Source organism: Nomia melanderi, chromosome 4 (genome assembly GCF_051020985.1).
Source record: "Nomia melanderi isolate GNS246 chromosome 4, iyNomMela1, whole genome shotgun sequence".
NCBI lineage: Eukaryota > Metazoa > Arthropoda > Insecta > Hymenoptera > Halictidae > Nomia > Nomia melanderi.
Window position 1 is genome coordinate 2,077,012 of NC_135002.1, and position 23,081 is coordinate 2,100,092.

General features: G+C 44.6%; 2 protein-coding genes and 1 long non-coding RNA gene across 11 annotated transcripts in view; 2 read left to right on the plus strand and 1 right to left on the minus strand.

Annotated features, from left to right (window-relative positions):
- Window positions 1–6,316, plus strand: part of Pkc53E (Protein C kinase 53E) — a 68,065-nt gene extending 61,749 nt beyond the window's left edge. For all 7 annotated transcript variants that reach the window (XM_031979684.2, XM_076366839.1, XM_076366837.1 and 4 more), the window contains 2 exons: window positions 278–418; window positions 499–6,316. In XM_031979684.2, the coding sequence (XP_031835544.1) occupies window positions 278–418; window positions 499–651 (294 nt within the window). In that variant the 3' untranslated portion in view covers window positions 652–6,316. The remainder of the gene's footprint in view (window positions 1–277; window positions 419–498) is intronic.
- Window positions 6,317–7,812: 1,496 nt separating this feature from the next.
- Window positions 7,813–23,081, minus strand: part of cv-2 (crosveinless 2-secreting protein) — a 32,942-nt gene continuing 17,673 nt past the window's right edge. For all 3 annotated transcript variants that reach the window (XM_076366850.1, XM_076366852.1, XM_076366851.1), the window contains exons 4-11: window positions 20,836–20,938; window positions 16,128–16,304; window positions 15,002–15,188; window positions 14,302–14,557; window positions 13,431–13,590; window positions 13,152–13,339; window positions 12,683–13,080; window positions 7,813–11,934 (exon numbers count right to left, since the gene is read on the minus strand). In XM_076366850.1, coding sequence (XP_076222965.1) covers window positions 11,676–11,934; window positions 12,683–13,080; window positions 13,152–13,339; window positions 13,431–13,590; window positions 14,302–14,557; window positions 15,002–15,188; window positions 16,128–16,304; window positions 20,836–20,938 — 1,728 coding nt within the window. In that variant the 3' untranslated portion in view covers window positions 7,813–11,675. The remainder of the gene's footprint in view (window positions 11,935–12,682; window positions 13,081–13,151; window positions 13,340–13,430; window positions 13,591–14,301; window positions 14,558–15,001; window positions 15,189–16,127; window positions 16,305–20,835; window positions 20,939–23,081) is intronic.
- Window positions 15,147–18,605, plus strand: LOC143174443 (uncharacterized). Its single transcript, XR_012998417.1, has 3 exons — window positions 15,147–15,280; window positions 15,362–15,453; window positions 17,645–18,605. It is a non-coding gene; the product is annotated as an uncharacterized LOC143174443 (long non-coding RNA).

Below are 23,081 nucleotides of genomic sequence, written 5' to 3' on the forward strand. Positions count from 1 at the left end.
TCTTTTTCTAAGGGATTATTAATGACAAAGTAGCCATATCGACCAGAGTTGAGAAATATATATATTACTTAGTTAATCCAAATTCAAAGTAAACATTATTCCTCAGTAATCAACTATCATACTCAAAAGGAAACATAGTCATAACATATGCTTAGAATTTCCCTTTTTCCAATAAATTAATAACAAAGTAGCCATATCAGAGTTGAAAAAGAAATCATAAACCAAGGAGTTAACGAGTCTTCGTCCACAAAGGGGTTAATTACCTCCTGATTTACAGTTCCTCACGAAGAACCCGGTGAAGAGACTAGGCTGCGGATTCAGGGGCGAGGAGGACGTGCGCAGCCACGCGTTCTTCCGACATATCGACTGGGTGAAGATAGAGAACCGCGAGGTGCAGCCGCCGTTCAAACCAAAGATCGTGAGTAACCTCCCATTCCCACTTCTCTCGTCCCACAACCATGAGATTCCACCATTAACCAACTCTATCTCCATCACCAGAAACACCGCAAGGACGTGAACAACTTCGACAAACAGTTCACCTCGGAGAAGACGGACCTGACGCCCACGGACAAGCTGTTCATGATGAACCTGGATCAGACGGAGTTCATGGGCTTCTCCTTCCTCAATCCGGAATACGTGCAGCACGTCTAAACGGATAATGGGGAGCCGTCGATCTCCTCGTTAGTTTGAAAGGGAAAAAAAAGAAAAAAAAAACCTCTCGTCGCCACGTCTCACCCCGCCATTTTTTTCCGGGGTTCATCTTCCTTCTTGCTACTCAGGGCTTTCACCGTCTTCTTCTTCTTCCCTCTCTTCACCGATTTTTTCCTTACCATCTCTTCCATTCATCACTCTCTCTCTGTCTCTCTCTATTTTTCCAGCAGCCTCTCCCGTCGACGATTCTTCGGAAGGGTTAAATAACAGAAGAAACGTGGAACTCAATAAAATCTGTCGCAAACGGGAATCATCATCGATGTCGCGTTCCCTGGAAGATTCGGACAAACAGACGGGAGAGTTCTCACCGTATTCCCCCTTTCTTTCCCACCGCCACCGTTTCTCTATCTCCACCCCTGTTTCTCTCGGTCCGCGATTAGAAACGAGGCGGGAACATTTCCTAATCGCTGTTCTCGTTCTCCGCGTATACCTGTTATTATTATAATAATATCGTACATACATATATATATATATATATATATTTACTTCGGTAGTTTCTACTGTCGCCTTCCAGAGTATATATAAATATAATATATAAATAAATGAATACACATGTACCTGTGTGTACACGCACGTATACGTTATACGTGTGTGTACATACACGTACAATGTGTATCGAACGAACGAACGGACGAATTATTGTTATATACGGGGCGCGAGGGGACGACCGGTGGAGCGAACCGAGATTCTCGAATTTCGAACGCTGGAATAATTCCATTTAAACGTTCGATCGAAGGTTTCTCGTTGAAACGTCGATCGACGCTCTCCCGAGGACTCGAACGTCCGACGCTAGATTTACGGAACCCGTCGGTCCGACGGACATTGTGTCGTTTGAACGTTCGCAACGATTCCAGTCGATTTTCATTGATGCAGTTATACGAGTGCACGTTTTAATTCTCTGTCCTTCGACCTCTGATTTCCATAGGAACGAACACGTACTCTCCTAGGAGCGGTAGAATAAATAGAATAAACGTCCGTGAATCTAGCGTTCGATTCGCGAATCGGAGATCTCGCGATTGAAACGCGGAAAATGAGACATGAACATTCTACCGGAGATCGGTTCGCGTAGGGTTCAATTTGAATTTGATTTCTCGACGACCGCCGGTCGTCCCGACGCACCCTGTATACTACACGCGTGTACATTATGTGTATAGAGAACGGTTTTGCGGTACACAAGCAACGCGAGATCGATCGTGTGTCGCACTGGAACCTCTGCGTCGGTATTTCGTTAACGTTGCACTCGATCCCCGTCGATTCGGAGTCGAACATCGTGACGACGAGCACGCGTGCGAGGAACGGATCGTCCTTCGTCGCGAACGACACGGCGAACCGAGTTCCCTCGGGTTCTCCGCAATCCGCGGAATCGACTCGATCGGTTCGAGGCGCGTGCTCGTTCCGCTTCTACGACAATCCGATCTGACGACTGTTCGCGGAGTGTCCTGGCCGATTGCGGTACTACGCGCGGAAGAGACGCGATTCTCCGTGAGAAGAGAATAGAAAGCGATCGGCACCGTTAACCGTTTGAGTCCCAGCGATCGCGCTGTTTCGATTCTGTGTCGAAGAGATCCGGTAGATTACGACGCGAGATATTCGAAAAATCGCTCTTTTTAACGCATGTACATCGCATGGTTCTTTTGTATAAATAAGACGAGTAATACGTTTTGTATTCTGTTGTTGCCTTTTTAATGAAATCGGTTTTACTGGAGAAAGATTTAAGTTTTACGCGGAAACAAGCGTGAGTCTTACTTGGCACCAAACATAAATTCAGCGCCGATTTGTCGACGCGAGATAAGAAAACCGATGTTGAGCCGCTTGGCTCTTTTCGCGATTAGTTTAGACAAGCGGTGCAGTGCTGATCGGTACGTTTCGACGGTTTTTTCAATGACACCTGGGACTCGAACGGTTAAGAGGAATAATTCGGGTACAATGACTGTTGTTCGTCAATGAGAGGTTTAAAATTGTGAATCGGTTGAACTTTGGTTATTCGGGAGATCGGTTACGTTCTGTGGGAACATTGAATATTTGTCCGATGATTTTCGTTCGCGTTGCAGTTGAAACGAACGCGGCACAATTGGCCGGGGCAGCCCGCGCACGATAATCTCGTTACGGCTAATCACGGGTAATGAAGATTACGAGTGATCGCGAAGACAACGACGGATTACGCTCGTCCGTTCATCCGCTCCGAGATTCTCCGAATTTACTTTGCGCCGTTCGTCGCTCACGGGATTCATTGTTCTCGGACTTTTTCGTCGATCTTTCTCGCATACGTTCGAACACGTGAGAAACGGAAGCGAAAACGGAGGATTCCTCGGTTCGCGCGAAGTTTTGGAGTTCTCACGGAGTTTTCAGGCCGCTTCGAAGCCCGATGAAAGGTTGATTCGGGTCAGGAACGAAGAGGAGCATCGTTAACGAATCCGTGAACCGGAAAACCGAGATTTTCCTGCGGGGTTCGGTCTTGGCGGATCATCGAATCGAGAATTCGAAGATTTTAATTGAGAACCGAATCGGAGAATGATTATCATAGCTTCTTCGGTTCGTTTTAAAATGTTGTTTATCGACTCGCCGCAATTCCCTCGCGAGAAACTCACCGTAGTTCTCGACGTTCGTTCCTGATGCGGACGATTTCATCGCCGACTCGCGGTTAGGATATTCGCATAAGAGAACGGCGCGAGTATACGCGCGCGTAATTCACTTTTTCGTCCTCTCACTCGCTCGCTCGGTCTCTCTGTCGCCCGTTTTCTCGTTCATTCTCCCATTCTCTGTCTCCACCGACCACCCCGACGGTCCAAGCAAATGGAAAGACACGAGTCCGCGAGTTTCGGAACAGAATATCGGAAATCGAGCATACTTAATTACGTCTTATTAAGCGTGTTCCAATAAATAAGTATATCGTAACGTAGTTCTCGCCCCCAAACCCCTGCCCCCTTATTTAAAAGGGCGATCCCGAGTCCCGTTCTTCGATCGGCCGGGCATTGCGTAGCCTCGGCGCTGCCGCCGACAACATGGCGGCCACCGGGCTCCCGCCGACAAGATGGCGGCCACCGGGCTCCCGCGGAACGCGTTCACTTCGAGGAAAGTAGGCTCGACCACGCGCGACAATACGGTTTTTCAACGCGAGAATCTCGAATAAGCTTGTATTCGGGCTCGACGAACGAGTAGAGTGAATTTCTGGCGTTATTCGAATACGAATTTATTCGCTTTTCGAAGCATTCGTAATAGGTACACGCGCGAGACTTGCACAGTCTCGCGGAGCGTTGGACGCTCGTTCGAAATTATAAACGCATTGACTGCCACGAGAATTTTGCGTTTCGTATTAGAATGTTTATCCTGTCGTAATGAAGTTAAATATTGGTAGAAATAATTATTGACCCTTTGCGGGCGAGTGTCGACATTTCGAGATGAAATGTTCGTGTTTGGAAGACAGAGTCGCAGATGATTTAATTACTCAATCAGCACGTAGAATCCTTTCTGTCTATTGTTTATATAATTTAGCTTCGTCTGCTGTTTTCTATATTTCAAAGAATCTTCGTCCGCGAAGGGTTAAGGTATCCTGTAATTTCGTATCACGATACTCACGTCACGCTGTCATCTAGTTATGTCACTAAATATTTTCACGTCGATTCACTTCGGTCGTCGATGACCACCGTGGCAGTCAACGTGTCAAACAACGTTTCCTCGGGTGAACGAAGACGAATTACTCGAATAAATCGACGGAGCATAAAACCGGACTCAATCAAGAATAATTCGCCGCGAATTGAAATCAATAATTCCATTGGGAATCGATATTCGCCGTTCTCGCCGAGCAATGTCGCGCAGGTACTAAACGTTTCCGCCGCGAGGCTGCGTAACCCGTGCTCGAGAATCTATTTTTGTACCAAAAATCGAGCAAAAGGAAAACCACCAAAAAAAAGCGAAAAAACGAGAAACAAGAGAAAAGAAAAGAAAGTGAAGCTCGGAATAGAATTCGCCGCGACACCGCGACGGCGATTCAGTCCTCTCTGTTTCGCTCGGAGCGAGCGATTCGCGGTGACGGCGAGTTTCCGACGAACTTCGTCTGGGTACGGTGAACATTGGATGATCGCAGCATCGTCATCGCCATATCCTTGCCAGGTTCCTTTCAACACACCGTCGACAAAAGTCAAAAATATAGAAATTTGATTTTCAATTAAACATCTCAAGCTGATCGCGAGTCGTTGCTCAGTCTGTTTCCTTCGCTCGTTTTGTCCTTTTCAACGTCCGTTACGTTAAAATCTTCGTTTCTCAGAGTTGACTCGACTCTACCTCGTCAGAATTGCAACCTTTCAATCCCGTAGAGTGCTTCGATTACCCAATGTTCACCGTAACTCTCTCCCGTAGCATCTAACACCGCGCGCGGTCTATATTCCACCGATCGGAATCCAATCGACGAGTCCGACTTTCGCGTTCCTCTCGAGCAGAGACCGAACGTCATCGACAATCGATCGAAAACGCAGCTTGACGCTTGTTCGGGTGAAAGCGTGTTTGCTCATCGAATCAAGGAAAACCAGAAAAAAGGAGGAGAAAACCGGGGGAGTAAAAACTAAAAAAAAAAGACAAACACAGTTGCGAAACAGTGATAGCGATCCGTTCGCGAGTATATTCGCGGCAACCGAGCAACAACCATTCCTTCGAGTTGTTTCCCTTGTTTAACGCGTCCGTTGCGCGCCGAAGATTCTCGATCGACAGATCGCACGCGCCATTGTAATCGCCGATGCGAAACGAATAGACGGATCGGACGCGAACGATTCGCCGTTCCACGGACAGTAGGACGGAAATACGGTCTCGCGACGAAACTCTTAGAAATGTTCGTTCTCCCGCCATTCCCCGCCGTGTGTTCCCGTTTCCCCTTCGCTCTTCCGTCTCCCGATTCTTCTTTTTTCGTCCGTCGGCCCTCGCCCGCTTCCTTCCGGTTAGGCGAGGGTCGCGGGAAACGGTACACGGCTCTCGACGCCGATCGGACGCGAACAGGCGCGTTCAAACGCGAAAACGTCGCCCCGCGCGGCGACGTTTTCGCGGAATAATCGGACGAGGACGATCGTCGATTCGGTTTTTCGGCATTCGAAGGGGTACTTGGTTCTAAACGATCTCGCTGCGCGAAATTCGGCTGCGCGAGCGATCGTTCCGAAAATCGCATTGGTAATTGCAAAATTTGTTCGTCGAGGATGGAGGCAGCGAACCTCCATCTTGCTTTTTGATTTCGCGCGACATCCGAAATGTGGATGAGCCGGCCTGCTCCCGTCCGAGGCGGTGACGAAGACTCGCCTCTTTCGATTTCGACGACTCTCGAGGGTCGCCGGGAAACCGGCGTCCCCTCGAGCAGCGTCGAACGCGAAGGAACGATTACTTGCAAGTAAACTGGCGGAAACGCGCAGGATGTTCGATGAAAAAAATGAAAAAAAAAATGAAAAACTCTCTGAAATCTGACCCGCGTAGATCCATTCACTCTCGAAGATGTAATCGAAAAAAAGTCTGTTGTTCTCTCGACTTACACGTCGCATGACTATACACGTTCACACGTACACCCATATTTTTAAGATGTTTTTGTGCATTTATAATGTCGTAATAAAAGTTTCGAGTCGTGTCACGACGACGGTCGCGTCAACTGATATCTTCCCATTTAACGCGAGTGTGTGTGTGTGTTTGCGTGTGTGTTTGCGTGTGTCCTTGGAAAGATTAACGAATGTCATTAATTGAATGGGATTAAGTTCGATTCCACCGGCAGCCTGTGTTGCAGGCGAGTCGAGAAATTGCCTGCATTAAGGGTGGATGATGATCGAACGGTTGGTCAGCTAGGGAACTGCTTGGAAACTGCATTACCGGCTCGCTCGGTTATCGACAGACGATCATAGTTCCGAATGACGAAGTAGATATCTTTTGAAACTGAACAGCATAACTCAGATAAATTCTAAGAGTAGATATCTTACCCGATGTATTTTCCGGCGCTGTAGCACGCCATTACCATTTCCGTTTCACTCGTGACGTTACCGGCAGAATATAAATTAATAAAATTATGTCATTAGAAAACAGCTCGTTTGCTTAGTCTTTTATCGAAAGATACATCGGTGTGTATATTACAGACGAAACAGATTGTATTTCAAGAACCTTTCGTTAGTTGTTTGTTTAAGGGTTACCTTGAGTCTCTGACCTTTTGTTAATAATTATTTAAATATTGCTATGTGGGTTTGTGGTGAAAGAGTGGGTTGGTATATAGGCAGATGTCGCTAATGCTGCTAATGTGTGAGGTGTTTTTTTATTTAATGTATTATTTATTTATAATGATTCACAGAATTATCTATTTAAAAAAGAATATCACGGATATTAACAAAAGAATTTAAAATAAATGTAATATAGTTAGATTTCTAAAAACAAACAGAAATTGGCTTTATCTACAAGTAAAAATCTACATTATCGACACATTGGCTACAACCGTTGTACCATGTTTATATATTCAATATATTATTTATTTGAAATATCCACTAAATTATAATATTGAGATATTTTATCAAACAACTTCTATAACAGCTTGTTTCTAACTGAATATTTAAAAAATAAATATCACGGATGTTAACAAAAGAATTAAAAATGTATAGTTAAACGATTTCTAATAACAAATAGAAATTGACTTTATTTATAAGTAAAATGTTGAGATATTTTATCGACCAACTTCTATGACAACTTGTTTCCAACTGAATATTTAAAAAAGAATATCACGAATAATAACAAAAGAATTTAAAATAAATGTAATATTATTAAATGTTTCCCAAAAACAGACAGAAATTAGCTTTACCTACAAGTAAACCCCGACATTACCGACACATCAGCACCAACCGTTGCAGCGCAGTCAAACGAGCGTGTCCTTTCCCGCCGAAACGAAATGCAAGAACGGCCGCGACGATCGTAAAGTCCTTCGCATCGGAGTCGTCGTCGTTGGAATGGATTCCGTTTATCGTCGATGGTCCGCGCGTTGCGAAAGCGTTGCAGAGTCTTCGAATGCCTGCGCCAAGGATGCGGACGCAAGAGTAAACAGGACAATAGCTCGAGCATAAGTATGTAGGTCTCGCCGGGGGAAGAGAAATTCCAACCTTTCTTTTTTACGAATATATACGTTTATTTTACTCGTATTCGGTCCGTACCAGAGTTATCTCTACGCGAGACGAGAATTGGCTAAAGCTTTGGACTATCCAGTATATTTGTGTTCTTCTCGCGAAACGTTGGCGGTTATATCGACACGGTGCACACACAGAATCGGAACACGTACACACGTGGACGCGTCGAGTGTGTCGTCCATCCTCGCGCTATGTACACTACGAGAGAAGGAGATAAGATAAACCCGTCGATCGGAGGGATGAAAGGGAGAAACGAAGAAAGAAGAGAAAGGTCAAGGATGAGTGTGGGATGAAGAGTGAGGAGGAGGGGGAAAGCCAAGCAGAGAGAGGAAGAGAGAGAGAGAAGAAGAGAGAGAGAGAGAGAGAGAGAGAAGGACGAAGAGTCGCGAGCACGATCGAACGAGGAAAATAATTAATCAAAAGAGGACGTCACGGTGAGTGAATTTCAGATTAGGCGTGCGCTCGCCTGCGTACGCTTCTGGTCGAGTACCGTTCGTCTATTTACAAGCGACCGGTGCGAGGCGGCCCGTACAGGTTAACGTTTTGCGGCCCACCGCGGCCATTTTGAAATGACAGTTCCCCACGAAAAATGAGTGAAACATTGTCCCGTAATAAATTACTCTTGCCACTCTTTTCTCCGTCGATGTCTATAGAATAAAACCAGTCCAATGTACAGGGTGGCCAGGAAATGCTACGATACCGATCGGAAACGGAAGTTGAATGTCGCCTGGGACTCTTCGCTTGCTACGTAAGAATTCTTCGAATGTTTTAGACTGACTCGATGAGAAATGCTTTTTCATTGAGAATCATGACAACAGGACCGCAAATCGTCGTTGGAAGGTCCGGCCGATCGTGCCGCGAGACACACGGTATACCCTGTACGCGGACGCTGGGAACGCTTCTCTTAAGTCTAGAAGAGGAAAGAAAACGTTAACACTAGAACTACCGAGCATTACGATTAACCCTTTGAACTCTGTGGGCTCCAATATTGCACCAGGAATAGTATTAGATATTCTAATGAATCTTAAGGAAACTACCCTAAAATTATTAGATTTTTCATCCGAATTTTTTACTAAGGAAAATGAAAGATCTAAGAAATGTTGCATTTCTAATTTTCGCTGGGAATACTATGAAAATTAGTTGCTGGTAGGTTACAAGACAACCTGGAGTGCTAAGGGTTAATATGCAATTCCCATAGAAATTGTAACAATAGATTTTCAGTTTCTTCAGACATTCATTATATTATTCAAATGAAGCTATTTTCAAAATCATTTCGCATATTTAATGCTTCAAAGATATCAATGAAGCTATTTATTTTCAAAATCATTTCGAATATTGAATGCTTCGGAGATATCAATGAAGCTACTTTAAAAATCATTTCGAATATTCAATGCCTCGGAGATATCAATGAAGCTATTTACTGTCAAAATCATTTCGAAGATATCAATGAAGCTATTTACTTTGAAAATCATTTCGAATATTCAATGCTTCGAAGATATCAATGAAGCTATTTACTTTCAAAATCATTTCGAATATATCAATGAAGCTATTTACTTTCAAAATCATTTCGAATATATCAATGAAGCTATTTACTTTAAAAATCATTTCGCACATTCAATGCTTCGAAGATATCAACGAAGCTACTTTAAAAATCATTTCGAACATTGAATGCTTCGAAGACATCAATAACCGCTAAACAAACAAATCGAAACCGGTCACGTCGACCGGTACGGTAGTTCTAGTGTCAACGGAGGATCGATAGCTAGACGCTATTGCCGCGAGCCTGCTCATCGGCCGAAATACTGCACGGTGCTCCGGAATATCGGGTTCGGGCGTCGGAGAGGATCGCGTGTCTCGTGTGTCGCGTGTCTCGCGTCGCGGAGTCGCGTGACCCGCGGCGATGATTCCCGTTCCCGTGGCGGTCGACGGTCGACGAGCAGCGGCGGCCGTCGCTGCTCTCGATCCGAGCTCTCGATCTTCCCAGGGGAACGGGTGACTAGTAATAGAGCGGACACTCTCGTCGAGCGAGGATCTCGCGCTTCGCTTCGCTCCGGATCGGATCGGATCGGATCGGATCGGCTGGCGAGTAGACAGGCCGAGGGTGCGTTTACGGCGGAGCTGCGTTAGAAACGGAGACAGCGTTCGTTCACTCTTGTATCGTCGGTCGACCGGTTAACACGTCGAGCGCGCGCCGATTTTGCTATACTTTCCGCTCAGGCGGCAGCGCGCGAGCATTTGACGCCGAACGCTAAACTAGACCGCGCGACAGCGCAACGGACGATTCCTTTTTTTCACTGTTTCTTTTGTCGTTCGCACTGTGACAATGGCGCAGGCGATGCACGTGTATACGATGTATAAACATAAGATAATGGGGTGGGGAATGCCAGAGAGAAAGTGCGAACACCGAGAAACGATCAGTCTGAAAATGCCATGGGAGTACGCTAAATTTTAACGTAAATTTTGTAATTGTCATTGATAATTTAATCTTTTGAAATGCTGGTCTCGTGCACCGATGTCGACCAAACGAGAAGTTCGCTGTCAGTCCCCAGGGACTGACGTTGCACTCAACGTGTTAACCGAACTTACATTGAGCGCCGGCCCCGCAATAATGCGGATTTCTGGATTTCCATTTGCATATGGCGAATGTGCAATTGAAATCTACTATTTTATGAAAATTTGTAATGTTTTGAATATTTTTTCTGGCTACTCGTTGATCAGATACAAGCGAATGAAACGCGTTTGAGCTAAGTGGCCGATACGTCGCCGGCGCTCAATGTGTTAAATGAGTTTGTAGAAATTCCTGTATTGGATTAACACGTTCGCTGTGTAATTCTGTTTTTTACTTAGTGAAAGTGAAATTAATGGATATTGTCATTAGAAAGCTGCGAGATTATATTTAGGAACTCAACGGTGGAGTTTCATTTTGCCAATATTTGGATTTATTGGATTGAAGATATAATTGCGGAGACCAAAGATAGCGAAGGTGTTAATTTGATCATTGATCGTTTAACCCTTTGACCTCTGTAGGCTAATATTGCACCAGAGATGATAGATATTTCAATGAATCTTAAAGAAACTACCCTAATTATTAGATCTCTCATCCAAATTTTGCACTAAGGAAAATGAAAGATCTAATGTTATAGCATTTCTCATTTTCGCTAGGGATACCATAAAAATACTATAATATTCGAATGTTCTTTTTCTCAAACCGAACAACTAACCTAGGCTGATCGCAGCTCTCCCGTAAACGTTGCAACGCCAAACGATTCATAATTATTCCTACTCTATGGGAAAACGCTTAAGATTTTCGTGGCGCTCAACGTGTTAATGTCTGATGTTTAAAACAAGAGTACTAATCCCCTAATTTCCTCGATAGGCTCTGACGTCAGCTCTCCCGTAAACGTTGCAACGCCAAACGATTCATAATTATTCCTACTCTATGGGAAAACGCTTAAGATTTTCGTGGCGCTCAACGTGTTAATGTCTGATGTTTAAAACAAGAGTACTAATCCCCTAATTTCCTCGATAGGCTCTGACGTCAGCTCTCCCGTAAACGTTGCAACGCCAAACGATTCATAATTATTCCTACTCTATGGAAAAACGCTTAAGATTTTCGTGGCGCTCAACGTGTTAATGTCTGATGTTCTTCAAAACAAGAGTACTAATCCCCTAATTTCCTCGATAGGCTGCAGCTCTCCCGTAAACGTACCCCGACTCGCGAGCACTCCTCGAGCCTGCCGAAGACGGAAGCCGAGGATACGCTTGTCCAAGATTGTGAAGCGGCGGTGGGTCGGTGGCTACGCGACGCGACGCGACGCGACGCGACGCGCGACACGGGGCTCATGGGAATCGCGGGCCGAGCAACGAGGAACCTGCGGCGGCCTGGTCCCAGCCGGTACGACACCTGGTCGATTTCCGCCAGTGTGGCAACTGTATGCCTAGTCTCTTGCACTCGTGCGCGTACGCGGTGAACGATTCGCAGTAGCAGTTCTCGCCGGGGCACTCGCACATGTCCTGCAGGCAGGCCTTGTAGTACATGGTCGGGTTCACCTTCTTGTGGCACGCGTCGAAGATCTGCGATCTCAACCGGTTGCACAACCTGCGCATCGAGCAATCATGTATATGTACACGTACGCGCGTATGTATCATCCCCGGCGAGCGAGTAACGCTGGGAGATCCCATGATGTCTAGCGGAGGTCTCTCGACGACTTTGTTTATGCTTGCGATTCGTCGCCTTTGATCGTACAGGCGAGTAGCGAATTAGCGCCGTGAATCGGATGAGAGACGAATCATTCCTTAGACTAGCCATAGAGATCTCCCGCGGTACGTGCTCGCTGTCGCTAGATTCATGGAAATTTCGATATTGAACTGTAAACACTATAACGATTCGATTCCTATTGCAATTATGCACATAATTGTCTATTCTTCTCCAATTTTGACTGATGTGAACAGATATATGTCCATAAATCTAGCAACGTGCTCGCTGTCAATAGATTCATGGAAATTTCGATATCGAACTCTGTAAACACCATAAGAATTCAAGTCGATTCCTATTGCAATCATGCGAGCACATAGTTCTCTATTCTTCTTCAATCTCGACTAATGTTAACAGACATATGTCCATAAATCTAGCAACGTGCTCGCTGTCGCTAGATTCATGGAACTTCCGATATCGAACTCTCTAAACACCATAACGATTCGATTCCCATTGCAACCATGCACATAATTCTCTATTCTCCAATCTCGACTGATATGAACACATAGTCCACAAATCTAGCAACGAAACGAGCTTGGATTCGCTCACCGACGATTATACTATTATACTATTATATTATTATAATGATTACCGATGATCCTTCCGCCCTCTGCAGCGTCTGTCGCGGTCGAGGTTCGCCGTCGGTCTGGGCCTGACGCAGCTCTTCTTGGCGCCGACCGCCCAGGACTGTCCGAAGGCCTGCGGGTCCTGCATCACGCGTCCCTTGCGGTTCTCGAAGTCGTCCTTGGACAGTGAATTGAAGTTGCCGCAGAGGCCGCACAGCCGGCCCCTGTACGAGGTCGGCGCGGACACCTCGAGGAAGCTGATGCCGTCCCACAGCACCTTGATGCCGATCTGCGTGGACACGATGATGCTGTCCGCGGTTCGGTTCACCTCCAGCCGGCCCGCCACGCGGTACGGCACCTCGACTTTCTTACCGTTCACCTTGACGCGCATTTTCTGACCGAGATTCACTTTCAGGTCGCCGACCTAAGACACGCACCGTGAGGAACCATGCCGCAGCCGTCGACTCGAGGTCGATGGGGACCGTGTCAGCTCACCTTTATGGCGATCGTCTTGGTCCACGCGGAGAACCTCGTCGACCTGGCGTCGTTGGTCACCCGAACGCTGAACGTGTGACCGGCGCAGTCGCTGGCCAGCTGGTACTTGCACGCGCCCTTGAAGCTGTAGAACTTGCCGTCGAAGGTGCGGTAGTGCGGGTCACCGAACACCGTGCACACGCCGTCGCCTGCGGGGCAAACAACACGGGGACGCCGTGTTCGTGATTCGCGTGTCGTCGTGATCGTACGTTACGGATCGGATCGAACGAGGGTGATTACTTTCGACGCAACGGGGACAGCACTGGCCCTCGGGGTGCTCCAGCCTCGAGTTCGGGGGGCAGGGTAGGTTCAGCGGCGGACACATCGGCATCACGCACCGCACTTTCCCCTGTGTGCAGGCGCACGCTTTGCACGAGTCAAGTTTCCAAGTCTCGCCATCCTGCCTAGGACAAAGAGGAGCGTTTAAACTCAGACGCGGCGGCGGCGCGCCGGTCTCGCGGTTATGTTCACTCGTTCACGCGAGTTCAGAAGGCGCACGTTTATTGAAGCACTTAGGAACAAGTAACCAGGATGCAATGCAATATTGTAATGTAATTACAATTTATTCACCACCTTTGCATGGCAAGGGGTTAACACGTTGAGTGCCACAACGCTTTTTTTGTGTCACTCAATCTTTCTGTAGTAAAGATAAAGAATTATTAGTTAATGATCACAACTCTGTTACAGTATTATCTAGTTATCTGCGCTACTCGACACTTTCATTAGACATATTTCTTAGTTATGATTACTTATAATTTGGAAGCTCCAGTCGCCGGTGACCGCTGTGGTTCAACGTGTTAACCGTTTGAGCGCTGAACAAATTTTTGTATGTACCAAAAATACGGGAATTATTGGACGTATATGAGAGAAGTTAATAAGATTAAGTTATCTGATTAGATTACAAATATTGTGTTACGGAAGAAATATCAAAAACATTTACTCGAATAAATTTACTTTGATTTATTTCTTGAAGAACATAGTAAAAAAATTATAATTGATACTGGCAATACAAGAAGACAATACTTGTTAATCGAGTAACTACCATATCTTTGTTCATCGCTCACGCGATAAATACAACTGTAGTATTAACATCGTTATAATAAATACTCGCCCCGTAGGTTTTGCCGGCGTAGGTGCACGACGGTCGGACCTCCTCTATCTCCGGACACTGAGGACAACACCGGCCAGGCAGAGTGATCTGGTGCTCGCTGGGACAGTCGTGGACCGGGCAGGTCTCCCTGACGCAGGTCACCGCCGAGTTCGAGCAGCTACACCTGGTGCACTGGTCGGCGTAGAACTGCTTCCCCGTGTTGTAGATCATGGTGCCCAGCATGCACGCGCCCTTCGGCGGTGACATGTATCTCCCGCTACCTGTTCGCGTTACCATTCTCACCGTGCGCCGCTCGAAACGAGACGCACAACCGTCGCAAAGACAGAAACTTTCAAGGTAAAGTCTGAGATCTTTGTAACCAGCAAGAACTGAGTGATCTTGACGACGACTGTACGGTCGAATGAAGTCTGTATTATTGAGAGATCACTCGACGGCGAGGCTGAGGAATGCGGGGCTCATTGGTTAGCTAATTTGTTATTGGTTAACACTAGAACTACCGAGGATTTAATACGACTGGTATGTGATCCCTATAAAAATTCTAACAGATTATTTTCTGATTGCCACTGTCAATACGGTTACTGGTAAACAATCAAAACCATAAAGAGAATTCTTCACGAAACGGAAGTTTCATGAAAACTTCTTGCCTCTGTACCGTCCCGCTGGGCGTCGAGTGATCTCCCAACTGTACCCGTTAGGCCACCTACCTTTGCATCGTGGACAGCACTCGCCAGGGTCGCGGACGATCCTCGAGGACGGGCAGTGCAACACCGGGCAGGCGCGCTTCGCGCAGATCAACCGTCCCGCGTTGCATCTGCAAGTCACGCACGGATCCTCGGTGGTCGTCACGGACCTGTCCGCGGTCACCACTTGCCCGTTCACGTGGCATCCTGTAGGCGAACGAGCAACCGAGGCTTTAATACTTGCTGGTGAATGAGAATGGACTAATCCTCGGCTACTGGCGATTGGGAGCATTTCAAAGGTTTTATACAATTCTGATATTTTTATCGGTTACTCGCAAGAGTCGTTGCATTTTCGATACTGATACTGATATATTCCACAGATTGTCTGTGAAATGTGAAACCTAGGAATCCCATCGCAATCTCACAAGAGGGCCTCATAGAAAAGTCTGTCTCCGAATGAAACGCTGTTATAGTAGGTATATAGATATGAGAAACCTCATAGCTTCTTTTATATAAAATCAGCCTCAACCCTTCGTACCCAAGAGGCTCTGTCATCACTGGATTCAATGTATCAAAATGATAGAATCTTACAACGTTAAGCTGTATATACTGCATCTACTGTGAAGTATTGGAGAATAGCTTTGATTCTCCATTTACGTATGCTGTCAATAATTTCAAAGAATGTCTATGTTGGGTGGAGGAACGTTGAACATTTCAGTGGAGAACTTCTCAGTGCAAAGGGTTCAGTTTGTATGTACTATAATAATCAGACCACGGATCTTTATGAAAATTAAAAATTTAAATGTTCAAATGTCATGAGAAACACTAAGCTTTAGATATTCTATTTATCTTTCTGTATGCATTCTATGTTGCACTTCCAAATTTCACATAAATGCCTAAAAATCCGCAGTCTATAATAAGTTCCTAAAAACATGCATAAAGTCTCATTAAGAAACAGATTTCGTTAACCGCCTTGTCAGCGGTATATACTATAATAATTAAACTGCGGATCTTCATGAAAATTCAAATGTTCAAATGTCATGAAAATCAGTCTATAATTTCCTACTACACAACATGCATAAAGTCTCATTAAGAACCAGATTTCGTTAACCGCCTTGTCACCGGTAAACGGGCTGCAAGACTCACCCGCGCAGACAGGACAGCACTGGCCGATCGGCGGCGGGATCGGTTTCAGGCAGGGCGTGTAGCAGTGGAGCCTGGACTCGGTGACGACGCCGGCCTTGCAAGTGAACACCCGGCACGGGTCGTTTCCTTCCGTCCACTCGGTCTCGGACTCGTGGTACACGCCGTTCCTCTCGCATCCTGTTGGCGAACGGAGAAGCACACGGTGCGCGCGTGCGCGCGCGTTACACGAGATAGAAATCGTCTGTGGAATCCGGGGCGGCTCGCGGAAAAGTACCGAGGCTGCCGCCGGCTCGATCGCGGGCCGAGCCGCTGGATTCGGAGGATTCGCGAGCGAGCGATCGATCGACCCGTTAACCCGTTAACCGGGGATCGCGAACTCTTCCTCGGCGTCGGCACGCTCGGCCGTGCACCCGCCCGCGTTCGCCGTCGTTCTCTCTCTCTCTCTCGATTATCGCGACGCCGTGAATCGCTGGTCCCGTTCCCTCGCGTTCGCTTTAACCCCTTGACCGACGATTTTTTCTCTAAATTATGATCGGTACACCTACTTTGTTATTGACCCCTTGGCCTATGATTTTTTTCTTGACTTTGATATGGCTACTTTGTCATTAATACGTTGAATGTAGTACGATTTCATAGAGCAAGATACGCAAACTGGAAAAAATACAATATTAAATCATTTGACTGAATTGGATTATTATCGTTGCACGTTTATCAAACTGAACACGTTATAAGGCAAGGGGTTAACCTATGCAATAGCGCAGAGGAACCTCGATCATCTGATTTAACCCTTTGCACTCGAGAGGTGACTCTCAGTCACCACTTGATTTGATTTGCAAAATTATAAAGTCTTATATATAATATTAAGCTTCGCATGATGCATCAATATATGGAATATTGAAACAAAATAACTATCCTTCTTAATTTATATACGTTTCCTCGTTAATTAGTTTCAAAGGACATTAAATATTTCAAAGGAATATTGAATATTTCTAGTGAAAAACTTTGGAGTGCAAAGGGTTAATTTAATTGCGAGGTTGAGTTACTCCTCTTCCTCCCCTAAGTAAGTCGAGCAGATCTGAACTCATCTGTGAGCAAAATTAACCCTCTATGGTCCAAATTTTTGTTCATGACTCTAACAAAATCTATGCAGTACAAAATTAATAAGTATCCACATATGAACACAAATTAACAATGTATTCAATACTTTCAATAATTCCATCAAACGAACATATTTTATAACTGTCAAGTTACAATGACGTTAAACTTTCACTGAGCGTATAAAAGTTCAAATTAACCGATTACTTAATTGTATTCGCCACTTTGAGTGCAGAATGAAATAAATCAACAAGATGCCAATACTGATATGTCACTTCAAAGTTACATAGGCCTACAGAGTTAAGCAAAAAAAATTATCTAAACAAACTGATCAAAAAAAGGCATATATGCAAAAGATTAGCCACCCTTAATCTACAAGCTACATGGAAACAGAACCGTATCTCACATCTTAACCCTTTCAGGTTGCAAATCTGTCGGAGATCAAGGAACATTCCAGGATGAACCGGAAGCCTATAAGAAGCCGGTGCAAGAGGATGGAAGCCGCGCGGTTTCCCTTGCGAGGAAGGAAGAGAGCGAACTGGGACGTGTGGGCTTTGCGTCATCGCGTCGCGTAATTAATAGAGACGGAGATAAGGAGGCCGGGAGCGCATCTGCCGGTCGACGACAGGCCGTGCGCGGTGTAAACACGGCCTCCGCGCGGGCGCGAGAAGTTCCTCGGGTTTATCGGCCCTATCGGCGGAGTATCGGCCGTGTCGGCGAACAGAAGCGGCTTTGTGCCGCGAGAACAATGCTCCGCGTCCCGGGCATTCCTCCCTCGCCGGGGCCGAAACTCCGCGCGGCCGCTTCTCGCCTTCGCGCTCGTGACCCTCGCCGGCACTCGGGACAATTGGAGCGATTCGCGGACGATAGGGATCTCAGCGACAGCGGGAAACAGACGTTCGCTTGTACGGTTCCATCCGCTCGAAAGCGCGGAGGACTGGAGACCCCCGTGCACGCCGAGACGCGTAACTGGCACCGCAGAGGTGATGGGTTTGAGCTTTTCACTGTTGAGTGTGATGTCTGTTATGGAAGCTTGGGAGACTCTAACACGTCGCTTGTATGGTTGTGGTGTAGGTTTTAATGTGAAGGAGGAGCTTCGGTTGAGTTTGATGTTAGAACTAGGTTGAAATGATCAATTTCTAATTACTTTTAGAATTGCGAAGGTATATACTTCTTTAGGAAATTATTAAAGGCTGATTTAGGAATGCCTAAATTGAAATATAAAGCAATTGGAATCTTGATAAATTCATGCTTTTGGCATTTGTGAAGACATTTTAAGATGATTTAAAGGTTTAGTAGTTCTAATGTGGAACTGTTGCTAGCAAGTTTCAATGGGGATGAGGAGCTTCGGTTGACTTTGATATTAGAACTACTATGTGGGTTGAAATGATTCATTCCTAATTACTTTTGGAATCATTGCGAAGGTATATATACTTCTTTAGGAAATTATTAAAGGCTGATTTAGTAATGCCTAAACTGAAATATAAAGCAATTGAAATCTTGATAAATGCTTTTAGCATTTGTGAAGACATTTTAAGATGATTTAAATGCTTAGTAGTTCTAATGTTGAAGGCCGTCATGAAACTTTGAAAGACTCAAACCCATCACTCATACCGATGCCTGCACTGCAAGTTTCAACGTGCACGAGGACCTCCAGTTGACATTAAAGGCTCCCGTACAAGTTGAAGCATGCGGCGATCGAGCGACAGCTTCGACACTTGTTCGCTTTCTGATTAACACGTTGAATGCCGCGCGATTTATGATATGAACTTATGATATGATATTAAATCATTTGATTGAATTGCATTATTATTACTACACGGTGATCTGAATGTCACCGTATGAGGTAACATTATTCGTAATATAGAAATATTTTCAAATAACCATCATTTAACCCTCTGCGGACGAAGAAAAACCTTCAATATACGAAGATAAATTATATATCTACTAATTATACCATTCGTCCACGACTTAGTCGTCGAAATCTGAGCATTTCATCTCATCGAAATGCCGGCATCCGTCCGCAAAGGGTTAATTGAGTGAATTATAGTGATTCGATTTAGTACTATATACAGTATTTAGTAATAAGCTAATTTAGTAGTGGTTAATTTTAGTTTTAGCGATCCAATCGCGGCGTTCAACGTGTATCGCGAAACCTCGGTAGACTCGAACCCGTCGCTCGCATCGCAGCACGTTTCAACGCGTGTATGGGGGGCATTAAGATGAGTGGCTTCATTGAGCAGCACGCCTAGAGTCCTGGGGTTGAAGACGGCGGAAGACGCCGCTTCAAGCGAGGAGCGGTCGTTTCTCTGGGAAAGAGGATGGCACGAACGAGTATCTGGGTTAACAGCTGGCGATCCTCTTTGCTAGGCTCTCGGGCAATCCGCGTCGAACAGACGCAAGCCCTGCGAGAAGAACTCTGTCTGGGTTACTGGACTTCTTTTGCTTTTTCGAACTGGGTGTAAGAGGTTATAGAAATGTTTTCCATTCGAGGGATGATGACCACCTCGGGACTGATGGAAGATGACACTAGCCATGGAATACCGTGTGAATTTCTATTAACGAGAAATATTAACATGTTGACTGTAAATATACATATTTAGTATCAAGTAGCTAGATCACAGAGTAATATGACTACCGTGATACTAAATTAATAATTATTTTCAATATCATTTGCTTTCGTTATTAAATAAGTATTACTATTCAAAACGCTAGATTCTCTGCAGGCAACGTAACCGTTTAAATCTACTTTGTCATTAATAATTCAATGGGAAAAGAGAGAAATTCTGTCTCCTTCTAACCTCTTGACCTACGACATGTCAGGCTCGTGACGAAAATTTTGAACTGATCTTTAGAAACCTGAGTATTATTTATTTGTTTTTTAACATAAATTAAATAATACTTTTCTATTATCAATTGTTATCCTTTTAGAGTAAACGTCGATAGAATACTCAACAAAATTTCTTCTAATAAATCATTAAAGACAAAGTAGTCGCATCGATCATAGTTCTTCTGTAATCAAGTATTATAACCCATTGCTCTAGGATTTATTTCTTATCGATCATAGTTAATAAACAAATCCTAGGACAATGGGTTATAACAGTTAATTACAGAATAATATTTCCGTTAAATTAGAACCAACATTCATCTTCATTGAATCCCCTAGAAAATCTTCATCACGAGTCAGTTCGCCGTCATCACAAGCTACAGGGTTAAATAGAAGAAAGACGAAGCAACCTCCTGTCCCGGAAGTACCAACCAGACGTCAACCGTCTCCACTCGAATCGAGAGACAGTTCGGTTGACGTTACAGCATCGTCGCGGATAAGACGCTTATCGTTCGCCAGCGATACACGGCAGCTCTTGAGGAAGATGTCGCGCGCGAGCGGTGAGCAGAAGATTCTCGGAAGGCTCGGTGGAAACGTTTCCACTCGGAAAATTCCTTAATTAATTCATCGGTCTCGCTGTGGAAACGGCGCGGTTGAACTTTTGACATCTTTTCTGACTGATAAATTTCTACGTTACAAAACACGCTCCGCCGAACGCCGAGCGTTCCGCAGCTGCGCCGGATTTCCCCCGGCTCGGGATGAGAGGATAATCCGCTCGGCTCGTACCTTTGCACCTGTGGCAGCACTCGTCCTCCCTCGGCTCCAGCATCGTGTAGCAGCCCTCGATGCTCGGGCACACGTGCTGCTTCCTGCACTCGACGAAACCGTTCTGCGGCAGAGAAAACAGGCGGAGAAAGTCAGATCGACGGTGGGCTGGAGATCAACCCTTTGAAGGACACGGGATTCTTTTGTGGAAACAATGTAGGGTTCAGAGTATAATGTACTTTTTAATGTCATTAAATAGTGTGAGGATTGTTTTAGGTAGAGGATTATATTGCTGTAGACGAGGTCAGTTCAGAGTGATAGTCGAGGAAGCTTGGCGATCAGTTGATGTTAGTCGTTGGCTAGTAGTAGCAGTAGTTTATTGTTATCTTTAGTTGCAAGCATGAGTAGCTGAGACCTTGTACATGGATACAATGATACGTTTGTTGTATAGTATAGCAATATGATATAGCTATTGTATAATGTAGCTATATGTAGCTGTATAATATAATATGTGTAGCTATATACAGTTGTATAATATAATATGTACAGCTATATGTAGCTATATAATATAATATGTACAGCTATATATAGCTACATAATATAATATGTACAACTATATATAGCTATATACAGGTATATACAGCTATGTAATATAATATGTACAGCTATATATAGCTATATAATATAATATAGCTATATAATATAATATAGCTATAGTATAATATAGCTATAGTATAATTTAGCTATAGTATAATATAGCTATAGTATAATATAGCTACAATATAATATAGCTACAATATAACATAGCTATAGTATAACATAGCTATAGTATAATATAGCTATAGTATAATATAGCTACAATATAACATAGCTATAGTATAATATAGCTACAATATAACATAGCAATAGTATAATATAGCTACAATATAACATAGCTATAGTATAATATAGCTGTAGTATAATATAGCTACAATATAACATAGCTATAGTATAATATAGCTACAATATAACATAGCAATAGTATAATATAGCTACAATATAACATAGCTATAGTATAATATAGCTATAGTAGAATATAGCTACAATATAATATAGCCATAGTGTAATATAGCTACAATATAATATAGCTACAATATAATATAGCTATAGTATAATATAGCTACAATATAATATAGTTATAGTATAATATAGCTACAATATAACATAGCTATAGTATAATATAGCTATATAATATAATATATATTGCTATATAGCAACATAGCAATACAATAACCTTCACAATTACTAATTCCATTACATGCTCAGGTATACAAAAGCCATTCATTTCTGCCAATTTCCCTAATTCCACGCAATATTCGTAGGTCTCCCGAACCGATCACACCGGAAACGGAGGATTCTCCTACAGGAATAATTTCACACCAGAGAATCAGAGGATCCATTAGATAATCATCCACAAGAATTTCGCCGGTCCTCTAAAGGCGAAGAGGAAGAAGGAGGAATCCGCGCGAGAATTTCGTTAGAGCCGAGAACCGTCGATTCCCAGCTCGATCGGCCGCCGTCGAGATCCCCGGTGCACAATTGCTCGTTCGCGCGGCGTTATCGCGACCTATAATTAAACCCTTGGGATTTATCTCGCGGCCGAATTGCGTAAAGCGGCAATTTAACGCGGGTCACGGCGGGTAGTCGCGCGGCGAACGCGAGAAGGTCGCCGTGGCTCTCGAAAATAACAAAGATTACGGCCGCGGGCTTTCTTCCCGCCGCCCGATGCGCCGGCCACCGGTGGCCGTCGCGCTACCGGACCGCTCTCGGGAACTATTGCTATCGAGGCAGATACGGAATAAGAATATTTAAGTAACGCGAGTAACTAGATAACGCTCTAACGTAACGAGCTATGATACCGAGTCGTCAATGATTATTTCGAACGGCGTTTATTTTCGCAACGGAACGAACAGCGTTGCGTAAAATACTGAAAATTCTCATGGCGATCGGCGCGTCGGCGTTCGACTATCGAGCTGCTCGAGACGTTACAGAATTCTTTTGTCAACCGTTCGGATGACAGCTGCTTCTCGGATACAGCGATCCAAATTAGTTGATTAAGAAACTGAAATACCGATTATAGGACACATCAGTAACTTTCCATAGAGAAATTTGGAAAAGTCTCCTTAACTATTCGATAGTTCCGGTAATTAACCCTTCGCACTCTATAAGCTTTATTAATGGTACTATTTAATATCAAATATTTCAATGACAAATCTGAGAAGACTATT